The sequence below is a fragment of the Megascapheus bottae genome, chromosome 15, assembly GCF_031878675.1.
Source record: "Megascapheus bottae isolate mThoBot1 chromosome 15, mThoBot2.hap1, whole genome shotgun sequence".
Lineage (NCBI taxonomy): Eukaryota > Metazoa > Chordata > Mammalia > Rodentia > Geomyidae > Megascapheus > Megascapheus bottae.
Window position 1 is genome coordinate 12905556 of NC_143523.1, and position 24538 is coordinate 12930093.

The 24538-nt window shown below is 35.9% G+C and overlaps 1 protein-coding gene and 1 pseudogene across 3 annotated transcripts in view; both read left to right on the top strand.

Annotated features, from left to right (window-relative positions):
* The window catches only part of Ccdc186 (coiled-coil domain containing 186), a 34025-nt gene that overhangs the window by 1832 nt on the left and 7655 nt on the right, over window positions 1-24538 (top strand). For all 3 annotated transcript variants that reach the window (XM_090345807.1, XM_090345804.1, XM_090345805.1), the window contains exons 2-11: window positions 6982-7680; window positions 10017-10143; window positions 11660-11788; window positions 13170-13382; window positions 14496-14615; window positions 20223-20327; window positions 21013-21111; window positions 21268-21354; window positions 22837-22979; window positions 24171-24426. In XM_090345807.1, the coding sequence (XP_090201933.1) occupies window positions 7016-7680; window positions 10017-10143; window positions 11660-11788; window positions 13170-13382; window positions 14496-14615; window positions 20223-20327; window positions 21013-21111; window positions 21268-21354; window positions 22837-22979; window positions 24171-24426 (1944 nt within the window). In that variant the 5' untranslated portion in view covers window positions 6982-7015. The remainder of the gene's footprint in view (window positions 1-6981; window positions 7681-10016; window positions 10144-11659; window positions 11789-13169; window positions 13383-14495; window positions 14616-20222; window positions 20328-21012; window positions 21112-21267; window positions 21355-22836; window positions 22980-24170; window positions 24427-24538) is intronic.
* On the top strand, window positions 12789-12865 carry LOC150053815 (small nucleolar RNA U3; annotated as a pseudogene).

Consider the following 24538-nt stretch of genomic DNA (forward strand, 5'->3'; position numbering starts at 1 on the left):
GGCAGAGATTCTATAGCAAGTCACTGACATTTCAGTCTATTTTGTGCTGGCTGAAAGGACTGGTTATGCTATATTGTAGTGACCACACTATAAACTTCTAGTTCCTTCACTCATAAACTGAAGAATTGCCCTTTGATGCTGTTCAGCAACAGCGTGACTAATAATAATTGTTTATTCAGTTTTTAAAATCCATTTATAGTTACCTGTCAGCAAGTAATGTGTGTCCTGTTTAGGGAAGAGATGATAGGTGGAAGCATGAAGCAAGCACATTTAGAAAATCATTTTCCCTTTAAAGAATGACCAATAACCTACCCTGGTTTGCCAAACCAAGTTAGGGTCCTTAACCAGTAATTTTTATTTGGCTAAGAAGTAAACAAAAGGAAAAATAACTGAAGTAAAAGGGCCCTAGAAACCAAGGATGACTGGATCCCAGCACATTATCAGCTAGATTATGAGTGGATTTCATAACAACATGCTTGTCATTAAGACACATGAGCTGAGAATTGTCTATAGAATTAGGTAGGAAGTGCTGATAGTTGTCATCTAAACTACATCATACCAAATTAACCAAACACAGGCCAACAGTGACTTCCAAATTCAAGCATTAACCGAAACTTTTAGTACAAACCACCACTAACACCTTTTTTTTTTTGTATCTATGGGGGTTGATGTCAAATTTTTGTTTTTTCAGATTTGAAAGAAAACGAAGATGCAGTGTGTTTTGTATTTTATTAGACTCATTGACCTTATTCAAATTAGGATACCTATTTATTAGATACATAGAATTTTATGGATCTCAATTCCCTAATATAGCTTGATAATGTGATATATGACATAGCCTTGTGAATCCTAGGCAAGCATACTTCCACTAAGGAAGGACATCCCCAGCCATCTTGGAATCTTGGTGAACCACAGTTTCTCATTCTCCTATTATCTTGTTACAGGGGTAGGTACTGTTCCATCTGTTACCCCAAGCCTTTTAGTAAGTGTGGGAGGGTGTGGGGAGTTCATGCGTACCAGTGTACATAGTGTACAGTTCTTGTGAGGAGACTTACATATAAAACTAAACAATCCCCTGATAGGGATAATTGGCCTTGATCTCATATAACACTTTCAGACTAGTGAGCTTTACTGTAGTTTAGGTTTCACTTAAGAGTAACTCAGTATATTATGTTTATAGTTGATCCAAAGCTTAATTAGGATGTGGTAGCTGTACTATAAGAATATTATTTCCATTTTGTAGAAAAAATCTAGATTTCCTTGAAATAAGCTCTGCTTTTGTCTTTAAAAGTAAAATTTGAGGGCCTGGAGCGTGGTCTGGTGGTAGAGTGCTTGCCTAGCATGCACAAAGACCTAGGTTTAATTCCTCAGTCTCACATACATAGAAAAAGCCAGAAGTAGTGCTGTAGCTCAAGTGGTAGAGCTGTAGCCTTGAGAAATGCCAAGGACAATGCTCAGGTCATGAGCTCAAGCCCCAGGACTGGCAAAAACAAAAGCAAAAACAGTAAAATTTCATCTGCATAAATTCACCTTATTTGAAACTTGTCAGATATTTTCAACAAGGGAAACATGAAAAAAAAAGTGAGTACAATATTTAAATACTATATTTAGTATCCATTTTAGAGGTATCAATGGGATAATTTAAATCTACAAATGATATTCTAATCTTAAATTGTTTCACATTTCACTACTGAACTTTTTTAGCTGAGCTTTAAATTTTTTTGTTTGTGCTAAAATAAACAAGAAAAAAAATAACTGGAGTAAATGGGTGGATCCCAAGAGGAAAAAACTACTGACTGGATTGTGTACATATAATAGTGTCCCACAGGTTCTCTTCTGTTTAGGAAAATTATTCTTTTTAAATTTATGGTTGTGAACAAATTTTTATTATGTGGATGTTTTTTTGTTTCTTCTGAGTTTAATTGCCCTCAGAACTGTGTTGGGACTGATCAGAAAGATACTAAGTTACTTTTTCATTTATGCTACTTTTTGAAGTATGTTTGGGAAATGTATTTTGTTACTGATTTTACCTACAAAGGAAGAAAACCATTATGAGAAAGAACAGTAGTGGTCTTACAAGCTTAATTTTCTTTTCTTAATAAACTTCACATACTTAATAGAAGTCTGTAGTGGGCACTGTTAAGAACAGGAATGGTATATAATTTAAAAATTTGTAGTTCACTGAAGAAGGTATTTATGCTTAATTTAAGCTTCTCAACTGGATTTTTTTCTATAGTTTCTGATGAAATGCTGACAGACCTTAGAATAATTACTGTATGAAACTATAAGGCTTTATTGGCAGTACACTACAAAGAGTAAAAGATTTAAATGAGTCTTTATGTATTGGCTCATTGTATCTCTGGCGTATACCAGAGATATATAATAAAGGTTTGTCCTTTATTATTTTATTCCCAACCCTTAAAACCATCTCCATAGTAAATGTTCAATATTTGTAAAGTAATGAATAAATTAGTTCTTTGGAGTTATTTCTGAGTTAGTACCTTTATCTGACATTTATTTGGCAGCCTGTTAGCAGATATATGCAGGTTATATTGAATTGTATTTACAGTTTATTGGGTAAGATTAAGTTCTTCGTTGTTTACAGTACTAATAGTGGAAAACAGGACCTAGAACCAAAATCAGTTAGAAAATTCTTGTATGAAAATTTGTAGAAATTTGAGAACTGTTTTTTTTTTCCTGCATTTGTATGCAGATGACTGACACCTGTAATTCTAGCTACTTAGGAAGATCAGATCTGAAAGATATTAGTTGGGCAGAAAAGTCCTCAAGACTTTCATCTCAAATTAAGCATCCAAAAGCGAGGTGGAAAGTGTAACTCAAGTGATAGAATGGTAGCAGAGTGAGTAAACTGAGCTAGCTCAGTTCAGGCCCTGTACAAACCAGCCTTTTCCTCCTCTCCACCCCCCAGGAAAAAAAGAAAGAAAAGAAAAAATGTAGGGGAATGAGTTCATGATTGGCTCTGAAAAGTTTCTTGACCAGTTGCCTACAGCTGATGAGCTCCAGTAAGAGCGAAACCAGTTCTCACCTGTTGAATAATTTTGAAGTGTGAATTGGTCCTGTAGTACTGTGTCAGAAACGGCAGCAATTGTGGGAGTAAAAAATGTTCCAGTCAAGAATTTTGCAACTAATTCTTTCATTTTTTGTCCGTCGTTGGGCTTGAACTCAGGGTCTGAGTGCTGTCCCTGAGCTCTTATTTGCTCAAGACTAGTGCCACTTTGAGCCACAGCCCCACTTCTAGTTTTCTGGTGGTTAATTAATTGGTCTCACAGACTTCCCTGCTGGAGCTGGCTTTCAACTGCAGTCCTCAGATCTCAATCTCCTGAGTAGCTGGCCACTAAGTGTGAGCCACTAGCACCCGGCTATGTGACTAATATTTAAATACAGTATTTCCCCTATGAATAAATGAGTAAGAGTTGCTACAAGATGAAAGTAACCTTTTTTACTTTGACATCATGTATACCATAATATATAATTTTGTTTCATACATACGCATATGTGTGATTGTGAATTTGATTGGTACAAACACTTCTTAAAACTATTTGTAAACAAATCTCATCTACTGCTAGGCTATTCAGTTCCCAATAGCATTTGATGATAACTCTTTTTTCCCAAAAGAAAAACTTGAACAGCATCCAAATTGTACCATCAACATTACCAACTGGAGGCCTGTAGAACTCAGTTAATTGCAGTCTCTCCTAGTAAATTGTGGATGTGATCAAGCTTGCTGCAAATTTTGTCTATTACTGTACCATTCTTATGTAGTTACACACACACATAGAGTCATAGATTTTTGCTAACCCTTTTTCTTTGGTCACCAATTAGTATTCATTTGAACATCAAACAACTAAATTTGTAAGCTGCAGAAACCAGTTTATATTATGATGTTTTCAAAAGTTAGTAGGCATATTACTTAGAGAAAATATTAAAAGACTTGAGTTTATTCAGTCCTCTTTAATATACAGGAACTGTGAAACAGATTTTCAGTGTAGGTTATTATACAAACAGGTATTTTTTTACCTAGATGAATATCCAGTAGGATGTGAAATATACTTTTGTTACTCTATACTGTCTTGCCCACTGGACATACTCATCTACTAAATGCTGTTTGGCTGAAGCTTGTTGGTTGAGCAAAACCCAGTGGATACTGAATAGCATCTGCAAAAATGAGGGCAAATTAATTCCTGTCTGCTCAGTCCATTTTGGTCTGTTTGGTTTCAACTTTTATTGCTATGCTATAAACTACTTAGGATGTTTAAAACCACTTCATTTTTAGATGTGTTTCTAAATTGGCAAGATTTTAAATTAAAAAAACAACATACTCATAAGGTGTATCTTTGGTTTTGGAAGTCGACATTAAACTCAGGGCCTGGTATATCCTAGCCAAGAGCTTTGTCTCCTGAGCTACGCCTCAGCTCACAAGTGACTCACTTTAAGTAAGTGAATGTAGCTGGCCATTATTCCCATCTGAGAATCATTTTACTTTGTCTCAGGGTTTGGTGGAATATAACATAGTTCACGAAGTTTTGCACTACTCACTGTATTCATTGGTAGTCTAAACCAAGCCTTTAATACCAGTATGGACTTTGGTTTGATTATAAACTATATGTAGCATGATAATGTAATTATTGGCTTTTTGGAAATAAATTTTATAGATAAGAAGTTTAGTTAACCAAAACAATAGCTATATTAATTGAAGCCCAAGGGGCAGCTTAAACAGACTTGTAGCACGTCTTCTTATTCCTCCAGTTTTCCATATTCCTCAAATAATGATTTGATCTTAACCATTTCTGTGCTTATATGGGCTTTATTTTTAAAGTTTAATTCAATTTTATTGTAAAGGTGACATATAGAGGGATTACAGTTAGAAGGTAATGAGTACATTACTTGCCGGGCATTGTTGTAAAACACCTCCGCCCCTGGTTTTCTCCCACTAGCCCCCCTGTTTATAGGCTTTAATTTAAAAAAAAAAAAATCTGAGCTCCTACTCTGTGGCAGAACTCCTAGAGTACAATCAAGTGTTCAAGAAAGATGACTTATAACTTTTCTTAATAAAATCCCCTCCTGCCTAGAAGGATTTTCAGGATTCTACCTGACCAGTTTCCTACTATTTCATCCTCTGACCACCTCCTCTACCATGAACTATGCAGATCTATGGTAGTCTATCCCTCTTCACAGAACTATTCACAAGTTTAGTATTGGGATTGGGAGTTTGGCCTAGTGGTAGAATGCTTGCCTAGCATACAAGAAAGACCTAAGTTTGATTCCTCAGTACCACATACATAGAAAAAGCTAGAAGTGGTGCATTGACTCAAGTGGTAGAGCTCTAGCCTTGAGAGAGCCCAAGAACGTTGCCCAGGCTCTGAGTTTAAGCCCCAGGACTGGCAAAGAAAAAAAAAAGTTTAGTATTTTATTGTTTTTCCACTCCCATCTGCTTTCTTAGTTTCTCTCAAAACTGTCGTCATCTCAGTTTTTAATCTAACCTCAGTATGACGTAATTGTTCTACCATGTACATTCTTTGTTGGTATCTGACAAAATTCTGTTGAAAACAGTGACAAATTTGAAATTTGAAATCGACTATCCTTCACAAAGTAGCCCTTCGGATAGCTATCTTTGTAGAGAATATAAAAATACTGTAACTTTGTCAGATTAATTTTAATGCTTGTATTGACCTAGGTAAGGAATTTGTAATGATCATAGTTTTAGTCCTGATGAGAATGATTGAAGAAAAAAAAGCCAAAACAGGTTGCATCATGTATCCCTACCTGGATGAAATTAATTTCTACCAGGGATCCTTTAAGAGCTCTGGGTTAAAGGTAGCTGTGTCTTGTTATTTATTGCTTCTCCTTTTTAGACCACCCCCAGGTATGGAAATTGAACCCAGAGTCTCTCACCTTCTAGGCAAGTACTCTTCGACTTTGAGCTACATCCCCAGTTCTTCTATTTTTATTTTGTTTTTGAAACAAATTCTTGCTACCTATTGCCCAGGCTGACCTTTAACTTGGAATTCTCCTGCCCATGCCTCCTGAGTAGCTGGGTTTACTGGCATGTACCCCTATACCTGGTACTGGCTTGTGCTTGGTTTTGCTTAAATGTCTTTCTCAGTAAATTTCATTCATTACTGGATAAGCATTGTTTTGTTTTCTTAGTTTGTAGCTTTTCTTCTAATGCTTTCATTGCTGTCTTTTTTCTTCACCATTTTCTTACAGATCTTAACAGTGTAGTAGTCTTAATTCTAACCATTCTTTAGCACTAATCCTCCAGTTAAAAATATTATGTAACACTTTGAGAAGATTATTGAGAAATGCCAGCTTCAGCAGAAAGTTGGATGACTAAACAGTAGAGGAAAAGACACTTACGATTTGGAAGTTCCAACACTGATTGTAGCTAACTTGGATTGCCTGTCCTATACTACTGTTGTTGTTGATAAAGAGATTTTTTTGGGGGGGGGGGTTGGTCATGGGGCTTGAACTCTGGTGGTCTCTCTCCCTGAGTTTTTCAGCTCAAGGCTACTGCCCTACCCCTTGAGCCACAGGGCCATTTCTGGTTTTCTGTTGATTAACTGGAGATAAGATTCTCACAGATTTTAGTGCCCAGGCTGGCTTTGAACCCTGATCCTCAGATCTCGGCCTCCAGAGTAGCTAGGATTACAGGCATGAGCCATCTCTCATGGCTAAGAAAGACTTTTATTAAAAGAACTATTACTATGTTGAAAATGAATTTTATAACTTGTAGGTGGCTATGGGAAGGAAAAACTGAGAGAGAGCAAGGGAAGGGGTGACATTGTCCAAAAAGAAATGTGTTCATTACCTGACTTATGTAACTAACCCCTCTGTGTATCATCTGTATGTTAACAAAAAATGGCAATTATTAGTGGCAAAATTATAGTCATGGCTATTCTATGTCATATAGTGTGTCATATAGTGTATATTTTCTTTAATGGTGATGTTTTGATTTCTTAGATGTAAAACAACTATCAGGAACAGATTTGAAAAAATGCAAAGTGAGTTGGAGCCAGTAAGCATGTCGGGGACAGAGCACGGAGCATCCATTTCCTCTGATACACATGTTGGAAAAGCATCTGAACTAAAAGGAGACTCATACAACTCATTTTCTGGTGATGATGAAGGCAGCAGATTGGAAAATGAATTCAAACTATTGTCACTAAACTTGGACAAAATTTTGCACCAACCTCATGAACACAGTAATCAAATTGAAGTACAAGAAAATTGTATTCTAGATCATAGTAGAGATGAAGATTCTTGTGCTAAAGCAGACCCACGGTCAGAAAATTCTGAACAAATAGATAACTTCCCTAGTGGAGATTTTATAAAGCAAGTACCAAAAACAAATGAAACAGAACAGACAGTAACACAAATACTGGAAGAATTAAGGTCGTCTACATTTACAGAAGCTGCTAATCAAAAGACTTATTCAGCAAGTCCCTACGATACAGACTGCACTAAAAAACTTATTTCAAAAATAAAGAATGTTTCAGCATCAGAGGATTTATTGGAAGAATTAGAATCTGAGCTCTTGTCTACAGAGTTTGCAGGAGAACCCCAAGTACCAAATGGAATGAATAAAGGAGAGCATGCATTAGTTCTTTTTGAAAAGTGTGTACAAGATAAGTGTTTGCAGCAAGAATACACTATAAAAAAGTAAGTATTTTATTTAATTAGCAATCCCCCCCCCAGGGATATTAGAGATCCATTTCTTTTACGGGAAGTAGCATCTCACCTACTTTTAATTCCACAGTAGAGTTGTGCACATGAGGTTCCTCAATAAAAGTATATTTCATAATTGAGTAGTATCTGTGTGTTTTTGTAGGTATATAAGTCTAGGGTAATAAATACCTCAAGTAGAGTAAGTTTAAAAGTTATAACTTTCTATAAAGAACTCAGTCTTCCATATCTGAAAAAAAAATGTGGAAGAGTAATAGGCAAAATCAAAAGGAAATTAGAAGTAATAAAACAATATTTTTCTTAAAATGCTATTGTATGTTCGTTGGTTTAAAGAATTTAAATTTAGAGAACAATTGATTGTTTGCCATACAACAAATAAGAACATAGACTTCAACTTTTAGGTTCACCTGGATATATACAGTTAATTGTTTTAATAATAGTTTGACATCATGTAGCTTTTTTTCTAATAGTATTAAATGGGCTTGTGTATTCAATTTTATATAGCTAAGTGATACCTAGACTTGCATATTTTCTTACCACATATAGACTTACATATTTTTCTTCTATAAGAAGAAAGTAAAACATACTAGGTCTGACCAATATATACTAAATTTTAAAAAATATGATACTTAAACTTTTTAAAATTAGGAAATATGTATGAAAAAAGGAGGTCTACATGTCAAAAAAGGATAGAAGAAAATATTATACATATTGCTTGATAGGAAATAGACATTTTATGATCTCCCTCCTAGTCATTCAGATTATTCTGTTCATTCAGTCAGTTGTCTCTAGATCAGGTCTCCTGTTTTCACTTCTTTATTTCCTGAATTTTCATTCTCTTAAATGCACAGGGTCCCTCCTTTTATGTTTCTGATTTTTTAATATAGTTTTAGTTTGATAATAATATTTACTATTTTAATGACTTGAGTGTATAGTTCATTGTTGTTATGTATAGTCACATTATTGAACAATGTACAGAGCTTTCACTTTGTATATCTGAAACCCTGTATCCATTAAACAACCCTTTCCTGTTTTCTACCTGCCCCGAGCAGCCACTGAGTTGTACTGTTTCTATAAACGTGACTACTCTTGGTAATTTCATGTAAGTGGGGTCATATGATGTTGGTCTTTTTATAATTGGCTTATTTCAATTAACAATGTCTTCAGGGTTTATCCATGTTATAGCATGTGTGAGAATTATCATAAGGACCGAGTACTAGTTTTTACAAAGCTACACTCCCTGGCCCCTCAAAAGTTTTATGAACTATCAGCACCATGATGTACATTAGTGTTAACTACGCAGAATTTACTAGTCTTGCACTTTGAGCAACATCTTTCCATATCCTCCACTCAGTCTCCATCGTTGCCACTGTTCCATTGTGTTTCTTCCCCCCTATTTTCTAAAACATCAGTGTTACCATTGAAGGCCCAGCCAGAATTCTTAATAATGAACAATTACCTGATAGAAAGTGGCATATAAGAATCTAACAATTTTAGCTGGGCACCTGTGACTCACCTTTACTCACCTTTGTAATCTAGCTACTCAGGAGGCTAAGATCTGAGGATCATGGTTCAAAGCCAACCTGGGCAGTCCACAAGACTTTTTTTTTTTTTTGGTGGGTCGTGGGTTTGAACTTGGCCTAGGCACTGTCCCTGAGCTCTTCAGCTCAAGGCTACCACCTTACCCTTGAGCCAAGCCCTACTTCTCAGTTTTCTAGTGGTTAATTGGAAATAAGAGTCTCAGGTCCTTTTGTGCCCTCGCTGGCTTTGAACCTTGATCCTCAGATCTCAGTCTCCTGAGTAGCGAGGATTACAGGTGTGAGCTACCACGCCTGGCTTTCCACCAGACTCTTATCTCCAATTAACCACCAGAAAACTGGAAATGGTGCTGTGGTAAAGCACTAGTGTTGAGCAAAAAAGTCCATGGCCAAGCCTAGAAATTCAAAGCCCCATGATGACAAAAGGGAAAAAACAATTTTGGTGTGGATAAAGCGCTTAACCAGAGACTGCTTTGTAAAATATCTGATGCATGGAGCAATGATGTGAATATTTTCTGAGCTACGTTTTCTTCTATGAACAGAATTAGGGCTTAGTCTTAGAAGTACAGTCACTAGTGATAGTGTACTATTGCTAGCTCTGAGAAGGACATTATTATTAGGTAACGTGTCCTGTGAAAAAATTGTATTACACAAATATCAGGGATGTAAATGTACTATAATCAAAGGCATTTGCTTTAGTAAGTAGATTATATATTGTATCTTCATTGCCTCCAATTTTACTGATAATTTGTTGCCTTTCATATTTATATTAAGGTTAATTAAAGAAAATAAGAAGCATCAGGATCTCATCTTAGACATTTGTTCAGAAAAAGACAATTTAAGAGAAGAACTAAAAAAAAGAACAGAAACAGAGAAGCAGCATATGAGTACAATTAAACAGGTAAAAAGATAAAACAAAAGGCTAAACTTCAGTTCATAAAATATATTCCTGAGTTGTATACACATTGAAGTTCTGAAAGTTAAATACGGAGAACTGGTTGATATTTAAAGCATTATCCTATGAAGTAAAAATTAGTCTTATTTTCTTTTATGTAAATTCTTATTTTTATATGTGTGTATTCTGAATGTAATAAAATGAAGTCTACTGTGTTAAAATAATAAAAATGACAGTTTGATTTGGTTGTTAGACAGTTTTTACCATTTAAGGAAAGACACAATGTTGAAAAGCTTATATCTGCATTAGGAATTATATTTATGCTCGTAGTTTAGAATGATTCCATTCCTAGTATTTTCATAAACTACACTGAGAATTGACTCTAATAATTTAGATTGCATCTGGCTAATTGGCTTCCCTGGCTTGTTCTTCCTTTCTTTTAATGAACACAAAGCATTGATCACAGAAGTAAATCAACATAGAGACTTTGTCTAAGGTGCTTCTATGAACAGATTAGAAGCATTCTAGACTTAAAAGTACTGTCACTTATGAGAAATGTATCATTAGCTGATTTCTGCTTTGTATGAACATCACCCAAGATTCACTTAAATTAGAATTATTATTTTTCTATTTCTTCATTTCCATCAGATTTGTTTGTTTAAGACAGAGTCTCACTGTGTAGCCCAGACTGCTCTGGAACTCCAGTCCTCCTGTTTCAGCCTCTTCTGAGTGCTGAGATAACTGGTGTGAACCACCATGCACAGTTTATCATTGGGGAGGGAGGGTGTTTTGTGTGTGTGCGTGGGGCGGGGCTGGGGGGGGGGTCTTTGGAGACCAGATCTCACCATGTAGTACAGGCTGTCTTCATCCCATAATCTTTTTGTCTGTGACTCCCAAGTGCTAATCTTGAATGCAGCATGTAAGTGGGTTGTTTTCTTGTTATTGTTGGTCATGAACTGAGGTCCTGGGTGCTGCCCCTGAGCTTTTGTGTTCAAGTTTAGTGTTCTACCACTTCAAGCCACAGCTTCCTGCCTAGCCTGGCTTTGAACTGTGATCCTCAGATCTCAGCCTCCCTAGCAGCTAGAATTACCCACACCTGCCTGTATTCTGTTTTTATTCCACTCTGTCAGTTTCTCCTTTTTATCTGATTATATAATCTACAGTCACTTGTTGACAGTTGGTTTTATACCTGCCATTTTGCTATTTACTGTATGTCTCTTTTCTTTATTGTTTCCATATTCCTTCTGCTCTACTTTATTTAACACTAGCCAAATCTTTTCTAATATAACATTAAATTTTTTTTTATAATGCTTTCACCATGTTCCCTTGAGTTATTCCTTAGTGGATGCTTTAAGTCATATTATCTACTTTACTGAATCACAAACTCTTTGATTTATATTAATTTTTTTCCAATGAGATAAGTACTGCTAAGTTTTGAATCCCATGATTGAAGTATGTTTATTACTTTTCTTTATATTGTGTACAATAATAATTTGTAATCCAGAAATAATTTTCTTTGCAGTTAGAATCAAGAATAGAGGAACTTAATAAAGAAATTAAAGCTTCCAAAGATAAATTAGTAGCTCAAGACATTGCAGCCAAAAATGCAATTCAGCAATTACACAAGGAGATGGCCCAACGGATGGAACAGGTATTTTTTTACATCTGTTAAAATTTGCCAACCTGATGACTCTCTTATTATTAAAATTAACTCTTAGACTACTTTGATGTCTATATTAAGACTAGATAAGTTTAGTTATATAAATAGCAACCACTCAGAATGCTGAAGCAATATATAATATATTCTGTTATAAAGTGCAGAATAAAAAATGAAAGTCCTTACCTATAATTCCTCTCTGCCTCCAATCCCTTCATATGGTACAAGCAGTAGGTTTTACACCATAATTATGGGTATTTTGTTTATGTATTATATATACCTGTGCAAGTTACATATGCTTATGTGTACATCTTTGTACTAGTTATTTTTTTTGCTATAATAAATGCCTGAGTTTGGATATTCCATAGAAAAAAAGAAATAAAGCTTTCAGTTCTGGGAGTTCAACTCATACCGAGTAGTTCTATCATCTAGATTACCTCTGTAGAGTTTGTGTGTCACATCTCATCACTCTGCTAGTTTCTTGTTGGCCAAGACCAGCTGGAAGTTGAAGGTAAGAGGATCTGTAATATGTCCCATGATGATTATTTTCCTGGGACATAGGGAAAGGGAGAAAAGAGTGAGAGAGCAGATCTAAAAGGGTAAGTGGTGTAACCATAGCAATCAAAAGAAAAGGATGAAAGGAAATATTAAACCTAGCACCAGTGACTCACCTCTGTAATCCTACCTACTCAGAGGGCTGAGATTATGATGATGAAGCTAGTGGAAACAGAAGTGCCCCGAATATTTTTATCTCTAGTTTACTAGCCAAAATCTTGAACTGGAGCACTTGAACTGGCTCAAGATGGAACATCAGCTGTGAGCAAGCAAGCCAAACAAGAGCCTAAGTAAGACTCTGGAAGGAAGGGAGTTTTATCATAATTGTTTTATCATTTTTTTGATAATTTTGAAACTTTGCTTTATCTCAAAATTTTATAGTGCTAGTCCTGGGAATGTTGTTGAAACTGCCCCTTCCGCCAGAAAGAAAAAGAAAAGGAAGACTATACTTTCAAGATCATTTCTATAGTATGTTACTAGAGAAACTCCACTGATCGTGTAGTGTACCAAAAATGTTTTGTAAACTGTACTCTCCTCCTCGCTCATGCCCCTGGGACTGTTTGTATGCTTTGCTCAAAACAATGGAGCCTTCCCACTTAATGACAACTTTTTGTTACAGATTAATTTCTCATAAAACCATTTTGAGCCAATCTAATTTTAAAGTTTTCTTTTAAATGTAAGAGTTCAAGCTCACATTCTATTAAAATTTAGCCCTAAAATGACAAAGGGAAAAAAGAAACTTGATTGTATAGGAAAGTATTATTCCTTTCAATGTATTTTTATATGAAAAGATTTTTATTGTTATTTTTTTTCTCCAAAGGCCAATAAGAAATGTGAAGAAGCTCGCCAGGAAAAAGAAGCAATGGTAATGAAGTATGTAAGAGGTGAGAAGGAATCTTTAGACCTTCGAAAGGAAAAAGAGATACTTGAGAGAAAACTGAGAGATGCAAATAAGGAATTTGAGAAAAACACTAACAGAATTAAGCAGCTTTCTCAGGAGAAAGGACGCTTGCAACAGCTGTATGAAGCAAAGGTATAACTTGTGCCAGTGTGACTCATGTGAAATTTATTTTCTATCCTTTTCCTTAAATAATACTAACATGATTAAAACATTGAAGCAGTCATTTTTGTAAATTTGCCCACTAAAAGCATGAATGTTTAGAAACTAAACTGTATCTCAGTAGTTGTCTAAGGGGAGGTTTGGTAAGGAAAAAACGAAGTATTGGGGCCGGGAGTTTAGCCTAGTGGTAGAGTGCTTGCCTACCATGCACGAAGACCTGGGTTCGATTCCTCTGTACCACGTACATAGAAAAAGCCGGAAGTGGTGCTGAGGCTCAAGTGGTAGAGCTCTAGCCTTGAGAAAGTCCAAGGACAATGCTCAGGCCCTGAGCTCAAGCCCAGGACTGGGGGCGGGGGGCGATGAAGTATTTGACATACTTTTTCCTGAGCCTTAAAAGTGTTATAATCGATCAGAAAACAAGTATATGCCTTAAGACTATATATAATTTAGTAAAATAATGTATATAGTATCAAATTGTGAACAGTTTTAGAGCCAGAAGTACACTTAGGTCAGAATCTTGCCTCTTTTTTTCTTTTTATTTTTTGGTGGGCTAGGAGTTGAAACCAAGGCCTATATAATGGCATCTGCTCTGTTACTGAACTTCAGATCTAACTCTGGCCAGAATGGAATTTTTCTGCTTTCACCATGGAATCCAATTTATAGTTTTATTAAAAACACACCTTCCTTAGATGTTATCTTACAAGATAAGTGAATTTTCTCTTCAGAATCCCTTCTGTGAACCTATAATTCATAAATACTGTTACTTTTCTCAGGAATTCTAGCAAAACCAGTTTAGTTCAAATTTCACTTTAATGCCAGCCAGTTAAGAAGAATCACAGAAGTATACTTGTGGTTTAACACATCCAGTTAAAATATAAGTGCTACTTAACATCTTTTCTTTGGATTTAGAATTTTACTGCCCTCTGGAACCTTAAATCAGTTTTTTGGCTGGTTGGCCATAGTGTAGCAGCCCTTGAATTATAACATTACTGCGCAGGAATCTGTTATTACTTTGAGGGGGTCTAAAGAACATACAGATGTTTAATTGATTGATTACATGAAAATGACCTAATATTATCATTTTAGGAAGGTGAAACAACTAGACTCACCAGAGAAATAGACAAATTAAAGGAGGATATCAACTCTCACATCATTAAAGTAAAATGGGCACAAAACAAATTAAAGGCTGAAATGGATTTGCACAAGGTGAGTGCTATAACAATGGAAAGGTTAGAGTGAGTGTTAAGAGCAGCGCTAGTAGGTATAAGGCCTGGAGCCTACTTTAGCTACTTCTGCAGAGTACTTGGAACTGAGTATTAGACAATTACGAAAAAGAAAAGTCATTGCATGACTTACTTACTAAGAGGATTTGAATGTAAATTTATTAGTCATAGTTTATAACACCCAGTTTACCAGATATTTAAGCTTTTTATTTTTTGGTGGGCTGAATTTGGCAGTAACTTACTTTACCAAATTAGAAGCAAACTGGAATTTTGTAAAATATCAGTGATGATAAGATTTCCATGATTAAGAAATATGAGTTCTTATTTAAATATAATGAATATAATATACATAAGTTGGGGGGGATTGAGAGAAAAACTTGAGAAGGATATCAGTGTTCAAGAAGTAATGTACCAGCTGGGTGTGGTGGCTACTCAGGAGGCTGAGATCTGGGGATTGTGGTTCAAAGCCAGCCCATGCACTAAAGAACATGATACTCTTATCTCCAGTTAATCTTTAGCAAGTGGGAAGTGGGGCTGTGGCTCCAGGGGTAGGGCAGTAGCCTTGAGCTGAAGAGCTGAAGGACAGCTCCTAGGCCCAGAATTCAAGCCCCATGACCCCCACCAAAAAAAAATAAAAATAAAAAAAGAAGAAAAGGAAGTAATGTACCCACTACCTGATGAATGTAACTGTAACCCTTCCAAATGTTACCCTGACAGTTCTTTTTACTGTTTTTAGTAATATATTTCCATTATATTAGTAAATTAGTGTGCATATTTGTGTGTTGTGTGTGTACACACACACACACGCACATATATGTTTTGCTAAAGATTCAACAGAAGGCCTCAAACATGCTATGCAGTTGCCCTATACCTAAGTTTCATCCCCAGCTTTAGTTTAAAAAAAAAAGTGAAATGTTATTGTAAAGGCTGTTGCCTGATGACATAATTTGAAATACAAGCTTGCCTTGTATTAGAGGTAGTAAAAATCTGCAGTTGACAGGATGTAATGTAAAAGAACAACTCTGAAATGTGACCTAAATAGAAGAACAGGTAGGGAAACACTTGGTTTCAAAAATAGGCTTAATGATCTTGTTCAAAGCTATTACTGTGGTTTACTTTATTACACAATTAGAAATCAACAGAACTATTAGTAACCTGTTGGTATTTGCATATTAGTCTCAGAGGAAACTAGATAGGGAGTCAGTCTATCAACAGTGGTCAATGGTCAGTTAGAGAATAGTAGATTCTTTCCAGGCTGAAGCTGGCTGATGACTCATCAGCACAGGTATGTGCTGGGAATAGGCAAAGAGCTGCTGGAAAGCGTTCCCTTTGAATTGCAGAATAAGGAATTAAAATTCTAAATCTTTAAACAGAGCTTCTAATTGCTTAAGTTACTTTAAGATCTGGACATAATACATGACCTAATATCCAATGTCTGTGGCCCTTTCTTATCTTCATCTGTTGTCCTCAGAGACAACCCTGAAACCTGTTAAAATATGGGCAATAGGAGAGGAAAGCTTATAGGTCTTTGAGGCTTAAAGATTGGGTGATAAGAGATTTTTAGTGGAACCTTTGAAGTCGGATGAAATTAGATACTTTCTAAGTTGGCTAGGGTAGTTTAAAGCAGACCTCTATATATTACATGCAGACCTCTTTATAAAGTTACATAGATTGCTAGAAAATGAAAATAGCAAATATGTTGGCCTGGCATCTGGAAATCAGATATGTCTAAATTCTTTTTAACTACAGGCACTTAGTAACTGTGAAACATTTAGCTCTGTGCACATAGGAGACAGTCACTGCTCACGGAGTGTCTAGAACAGGCCCCTGCCTACCCGTTGATGTAGTGGATGTGAGGGAGTCTCTGTGCGAGGCTATGAAATGTAGTCATGAGCAGGCAATTGGAGCTGCCCCTGGAGAGGTCAAAAGGACATCTGAACCTCAGTACATTTTTCTGGGCTCTATGCAAGTCTCAAGTGCTAATCTCAGTCCTGTGAGTAACTGCACTCATAGTAAGCGTTAGCTATCAGACCTAGGTCATATCACCAGAGCTGAAATCTAGATTAGGCTGGAAAACACTAGACACATACCTAGGTCATCAGATCATACTATAGAAACTAATTGTTGCATTTCCTCAAACTCTGGGATTTAAACTAAAATTTTTAACATCTAGCCTCTAAAATCAATTGTCATGAATAAATGAGAGTGAAAGTACCTCAAGTATATGATCATCAGTCTGGATGCTATAATTTTATCTGCCTGGCTTCAGAATAAGATGATTTTATTGCAGTGGATATGGCCATGGTCATTTGGTAACATGGTTTGGCTGTGCGGGGTACTCGCTAGACATTTCTGTCTGAGAGAAAGCTACAAGTGTGAAGTCTTCTACAAGACTGTACCTAGACCAGAAGATGCAATGGACTATAATACATTGCAGGCCTAATGTATGACCGGGATTCCTTCTACTAAGGCCATCTAAAGTGAAACTCTGCTGCTTAATAATATGTTCTTCTTATGCTTACTGTGTTGTGCATGGTGGCGTTATTCGTAAACAATTTGTTTCCTCATAAGGCTCACTAATTGGAAGTTAGAGCTTACTTTGTGTGAGCTTTACCATTTAGTAAGCTATATTTTATGTTCCTGTCATTGCTGTAGTCTGTATTTTTTTTTAACAACAGTCTAGTATATTATGATAATAAAGTCCAAATTTATCCTCCTACCTTAAAAAAAAAAAACAAAACAGGTCTGGGAGTTTGGCCTAGTGGTAGAGTGCTTGCCTAGCATGCATGAAGACCCAGGTTCAATTCCTCAGTACTACATACATAGAAAAAAAAGCTGGACATGGTGCTGTGGCTCAAATTGTAGAGCTCTAACCTTAGACAGTGATCAGGCCCTGAGTTCAAGCCCCGGGACTGGCAAAAACAAAAAAAGATTTTTAAAAAAAAAACCTTAAACAGAAACATTAAACAGAAATTGAGAAGTTAAAAAAAGACAAGATAGGAAGAAAGTGATTTTGAAACTTGTGATACTTGGCTACATGTGACAGTGAATCTTAAGGAAAGGGAATCCTTTCCGACATGGGAGAGGATTCTAAACAGCCTCTGGTATCCCTGATTTGAAGAGCCAGAGGTCAAGCTATTGGGAACAGAGGGCAAAGTTTGAGAAAAGAAAAAGAAGAGTCAGCAATCTTTAGTGCTCATGTCACTCAGGAACACTGTATTCTCACCAGCTAAAGAGAAAATACCTCTTAATGTCAGAGCACCAAGGAGCCCTCAGAAGGGGATAGCTCATTGCGGGAACCAGGTACACTAGGTCTGAGGTACACCGTACACAGCTTTAAAAACGTTTGTTTCAAGTAAATTAACTATGTCCTTAAAGTCCAAAAAACATTTTGATGAATATATAACTTCACCTAAAAACACAACTTGCTGTTTGGCACCCAATGAAAAATTACCAGCATATAAAGAAGTAAGAAAATATAGTCCATAATGACAGAAAGGAATTGCTAAGAACAAATCCAGAAAGTGGAGGATGATGTTAAAAACAGCTATTGCTGAAGGAGGTAAATGAAAGCATAAGTATGGTAACTAGAACCATGGGAAATATATGTGGAAAAACAAGCTGATATGTCTAAGATGAAAAATTAGGTGAAGGAACAGATTAGATACTGCAGAAAACAAGGTTAATGTGCTTAAAAATACAACAGTAGAAATAGACTCCAGATCTGTAACTTCTACCCAGAACTGAAGATTCACATCTTCAACTATGTACTTGATATTTGACCTCCTTAATGATATATGACCATTTTAATACGTCTAAAACTGAACTAATAATGTGACCTTTCCTTCCTTTGCATTTCCATCGTAATAAATGTCAATCCATTCTTACTAGTTGGCTCAGTCTCCAAACCTTGTATTTATCCTTGATCTTTCTCAGTCATCATAGACAATGCTTCAACAAATCCTAGATTTCAAGATTTTGCTTACTTATCATGAGACATTTCAGGGCTACTCTGTCATCACCTCCCTATGCCTCCTGCCCAGACTTTCTCATGTCCTTGCTTTATTTTATTCTTTGTTGCTTGTCACTCACATAATAAACATGCCTTTGCTTAGGTATTTTATTTCTTAATTTTTATTATCAGAATATCAGCTCTATGAGCATAGTGATTTTGTCTTGTTTTCACGGTTTTGGATTCTAGAAAAGGTCTCTATATTTAGTAGGTACTCAGTGCAATATTGTCAGTTCCTAAGCACATGTGATTCTTTCATTTTCTTTATTCGAACATATATGTCATGTTTCTTTGACATATAGGAATTTCTCAGTTGCTATTTTGTGAGTGAATGGAATGTGCAACTATTATATGTCTGGCTTTGTTGTAATTATTGATGTAGCCTTATTGAGGCTAGTATTTTTTTAAATCATTACTTGAAAAACAATCCAAAATTATCTATATTTTGTAACTGATACTGAGTTTCAGTGCAAGTCAATTTAATCAAAGGCCAATAACAAAGTGTATAGCAAAGTACTTAATTGCATAAAATTTTTTTTAAAGACACATGAGGGTGTGAAGTATAGACACAATGAAAATTGTTTAAGAGATAAAGGGAAAGTCATTCCAAACAGAAGAACAGAAAAAAAATAAAAGGAGTAAAACGAGTATTGTATGTTTGGGCAGACAAACCAATCTAAAGCAGAAAAAGTTTATTTTAGAAATTGCTTTATTATTTTAACAAAGACTGGATGAACAGTTCATACATGACAAGTACTGAACTCTGGTTGCCGTTCCAGAAGCTACTCCGAGGAAGCATGAGCTACAGTATAAGTTGTCAGTTGTTAGAAACCACAACATGCCTAGATTATATTTACAGAAAAGTATATAGTGGCGTCTACCCATTTCTGCAGGGAAAGATCTACGAGGTGATAGCTGAAGTCTCATTTGAAATTCACATGATAGCCCAAATCATGACACTGGGTGTGTTTTCTAAAGAGTGATTAAGAGGGTAGGATTAGGGCTGCATCTTCCAGAATTGCCTTAGAAAATAGGAAGCTAATGAGGGAACACTGAAGAGGGAAGAGGGAAGAATATTGTCTTACAGTGAAAACTGGAAACAGGAAAGATAGAGTCAGGGTTGGTCATAAATGGAGTAGGTAAATAAAGAATAGGAGGACAAAAAATTTGACAAGGGTAATCCTTAAAAATCCTAAATTGCCATTTTAAATGAGTAGGTTAAAAATGGAAACCACTAATCAGTGAGAAGGCAGTTTTGAATAGATAAACCACCAACCAAAAGCCATAGCATTACTGTATCTCTTACAGCTGTGTAAAAGAACTGGATAACACTTTGCTCTTTTTTTAAAAAACCTTATTAGTAACTTGCAGTAATTTATTGAAAACTCAAAATGTAAGTTATTTAATGGCTGCCAGTTAACCATGCAGGCTATTTTAACCTTTTGTCAGAAACATAAAATATTATTTCTAGAATACCATCTGACCCCATAGTACAATGCTAGGACAAGAACTTTTTAGCTAGACCACTTCTGACTGTCTTTCACTGTGGCAAACTTGTGGCTTTCTTTGTCATTGCAGGAAACCAAAGATAAACTCAAAGAAACAACAACAAAGTTAACACAAGCAAAAGAAGAAGCAGATCAGATACGACAAAATTGTCAGGATATGATAAAAACCTATCAGGTATGCATACCTTCTTAAGTAGAATAGTAACTTCTTCTAAACATGTGCACTTTGGTTTAATTAAGTTTCTATCTCTACAGTCTTTGAAAAGTATTTGTTAGGACAGTTAAATCTAAAAGATAGGTTATTTCCTATGTTACAGTACCTGCAAGTGACTCATAGAAGTTTTCAGCCACATAAAATTTCTAAAAAGTATCAAAAAGAATGAGGAGTGTAAGGAAATATACAATTTTTAAAAATAAAAATAAACATTTCTATAATAATAAACCTTAAGAATACTGTTCTTATTCCTGGAAGGTTGATATATATTAAACCTTTTGGTAGAGTTTTCAGTTTTCAGGTACATGAACTATATGTTTCACAGTAAAATTAGTTGCAAAGTTTTCTTCACTTTTCAAAGTATAAAACTTTTTTTGGTCACCAGTCGCGGGGCTTGAACTCGGCCTGGGCACTGTCCCTGAGCTCTTCAGATCAAGGCTGCCACCCTATGCTTTGAGCTACAGTGCCACTTCAGGTTTTCTGGTGGTTAATTGGAGACAAGAGTCTCAGAGACTTTAGTGCCCTAGCTGGCTTTGAACTTTGATCCTTAGATTTCCACCTCCTGAGTAGCCAGGATTACAGGCATGAGCCACTACACCCAGCTATAAAACTTTTAAGTTGACATTTTCTATTTTCTTTCCACCAGGAATCAGAAGAAATTAAGTCAAATGAGCTTGATGCAAAGCTTAGAGTTACAAAAGGAGAACTTGAAAAGCAAATGCAAGAAAAATCTGACCAACTAGAGGTGAGTACTTTTTTGCTCTTTCATCTTATCTTAGATTGTATAATAAATATAGAATGAATGATACTTGTTGGCACCTGCTTTTAAGCCTTTGGGAAGAAATAGGCAATATACTTTGGATCTGGTTTAGAGCATTATAATTTGTGGTTTCTTTTGAAGATGCATCATGCCAAAATAAAAGAACTAGAAGATTTGAAGAGGACATTTAAGGAAGGTATGGATGAGCTACGAACCCTGAGAACAAAGGTAATAAAATCTTTAGTTACAACTCCTGTGAAAGAGTAATAAACGTCTTTAACTTAAATTTTAGTCTGTTTTTTTTTTTAGTGGTAGAGTTGGGGTTTTTTTTTTTCTTTTTTTTGCCAGTCCTGACAGTACTCAGGGGCTGAGCACTGTCCTTGGACTTTCTCAAGGCTAGAGCTCTACCACTTGAGCCTCAGCACCACTTCCGGCTTTTTTCTATGTGTGTGGTACCCAGGAATCGAACCCAGGTCTTCATGCATGCTAGGCAAGCACTTTAACCACTAGGCCAAACTCCCGGCCTAGAGTTGTTTTTATAGAGAAATTTTCCAAAGTAAGGGCCAGGAGCATGGCCTGTGGTCGAGTGCTTGCGAACCTAGCATGCATGAAGCCCTGGGTTCTATTTCCTGGTACCACTTATACAGAAAAAAAGCTGAAGTGGTGCTGTGGCTCACATGTTAGAGCACTAGCCTTGAGAAAGCCCAAGTGCCCAGGCCCTGAGTTCAAACCTCAGGACTGGCAAAAAAAAAAGAAATTTTCCAAAGTAAGCACAGAAAGCACAGAAAAGCAATTCCCTAGTAACATACATAATCAGCTTTCTTATTGAAAGTTATCGTCTGTGATTATCCTATTGAAATGTTTACAAAGCATATTTGCTCTATTTATAACTTGTACCTGTCATCTCAAGACAGTCTTTTCAGCAAACCAATTGGAACTGTCAGAATATAATATGAACTTTCTTTACATTTCTTTCTGGGTATATTTAATAATCTTAGTTGCATATAGTTTCCATTTTTACCAGTCTTATGATTAACTTCTCTTAAGTGTTTATAGTTATGATTGTCAGAGCTCGCGCTCGCTCGCGCGCTCTCTCTCTCTCTCTCTCTCTCTCTCTCTCTCTCTCTCTCTCTCTCTCTCTCTCTCTCGCTCTCTCTCTCTCTCGCTCTCTCGCTCTCTCGCTCTCTCGCTCGCTCTCTCTCTCTCTCTCTCTCTCTCTCTCTCTCTCTCTCTCTCGCTCTCGCTCTCTCTCTCGCTCTCTCTCTCGCTCTCGCTCGCCAGTCCTGGGGCTTAAACTCAAGGCCTGAGCCCTGTCCTGAGCTTTCTCAAGGCTAGCATGCTATTGTATGTCATTTACTTACCTAGAAATAGGCTTTTAAAAACCATCTTTAATTTGAGGTCATATAGTATTCACAGTGTTTGTTAAAAATGTATATTCCCTATTTTTCTTTATGTCATATCTTTAAGTTAGGCAGGGTAACTGTATTCTTTTTTAGACAAGGAAATGGAAATTCAGTAAAAATAAATGCCATATGGAAACTACCATGATTAAATGTGAAACTGAAATCCAGAACTATTGATTTTTATATTTCTTTATACTAGCACTGCTTTACAATTCAGCTCAGATTGTTAGTATGGAAGCACTGTCTGAAATAGTTTTCAAGGGACAAAGAAAAACTGTCATTTGACTTGGTTTTGATCATTTAATAGGCAAAATGTCTAGAAGATGAACGATTAAGAACAGAAGATGAATTATCAAAATATAAGGAAATAATTAATCGCCAAAAAGCTGAAATTCAGAATTTATTGGACAAAGTGAAAATTGCAGATCAGCTACAGGAGCAGCTTCAAAGGTATAAAAATGAGAAATTTGTGTTAATAGGCTTTTAAACTTTTCTCTATTTTTAAATACAGCTGTTGCATTAAACAAGAACATTTTTGCAACTATGTTTTACTAGCAAAGATTTTTAACATTTCTCTCTTCATTGAACTTCTTTTAATTATATCTGAACTCTCATCCCATCTTCTAAAAATCAAAGTTATTTCCTAAACAGTGCCAATAATAATTATAAGAAAGAATTTTTATATTTCAAATAGTACTTAATTTTCCTTCTAAAAGGCAAATCTAGACCTGTATCTACATCTAAATCTTAAGGTATTAGCTGACATTATTATTTTTATTTTTTGCCAGTCCTAGACCTTGAACTCAGGGCCTGGGCACTGTCCTTGGGCTTTCTCAAGGCAAGAGCTCTACCACTTAAGCTACAGCACCATTTCTGGCTTTTTTCTATGTATGTGGTACCAGGGAATTGAACCTGGGACTTCGTGCATGCTAGGCAAGCACTCTACCACTAGGCTAATAATCTCCTGGCCTGTTGACATTATTCTTTATCATCTCATAAATGCTTTAACCCAAATTCTACTCATAACATCACTAAGAAGATTCAGGTTTAAATTTGAGTTCAAATAGCACCTTCTTTCTGTACTGTGCCTCTACTGAGCGTTATTAAAAATGTACCCACCTATAAAGTTGTGTTTATTACTGCCAAAAAAAAAAAATGTACCCACCTGCATTAGGGCTTGGATGCAGGATCTTGAGGTCTTGCTTGACAGTTGCATTCAAGGCTGGTGCTGTGTTCCTCTCCTCTTACCAACCTCAACTAGGAATATCAGTTAACCTGCCAGGTATCCTTGGCCAGAGCTTTGTACCTGTCCTCTCTTCCAAACCTTACACTTTCCTCACACTTTGTCTTTTCCTTTACTTCTCTGTAAAGTGATTATTTCTTTACGGAAAACAACAACAATAACAACAAATGTTTTGCCATACTCCTGTAAGTTCCTGTTACTTACAGGCTCTTTGAAAGCAGGAACAATGCCTGCCTTGCTCACTTACATTCCCTGTTCTATGGTAGGTATTTATAAATATTTGGATGAATAAAAATATCTTTTTATAAAATATTTCGTTAAGTGAAAACTACCAAAGAATTAATTTAATGTTGTTATAGTAACTTAACTTTTGCTTACATACAAACTTTGTTTTTTAGAGGTAAACAAGAAATTGAAAATTTGAAGGAAGAAGTGGAAAATTTTAATTCTTTGATAAATGACCTACAAAAAGACATTGAAGGCAGTAGGAAAAGAGAGTCTGAGCTACTACTGTTCACAGAGAAGCTTACTAGTAAGAATGCACAACTTCAATCAGAATCCAATTCTTTGCAATCACAGGTTGATAAACTTTCCTGTAGTGAAAGTCAGCTACAAAGCCAATGTGAACAAGCGAAACAAACAAATATTAGTTTGGTAAGTGTAAATGTGCATTTAACTCTTAAAACAGCATAGCAAGAAGCACAGATTAAATTCTCCTAATAGTGTAAAAGCATAGTAGTATTAAATTACTTTTTTTCCTTTCCAT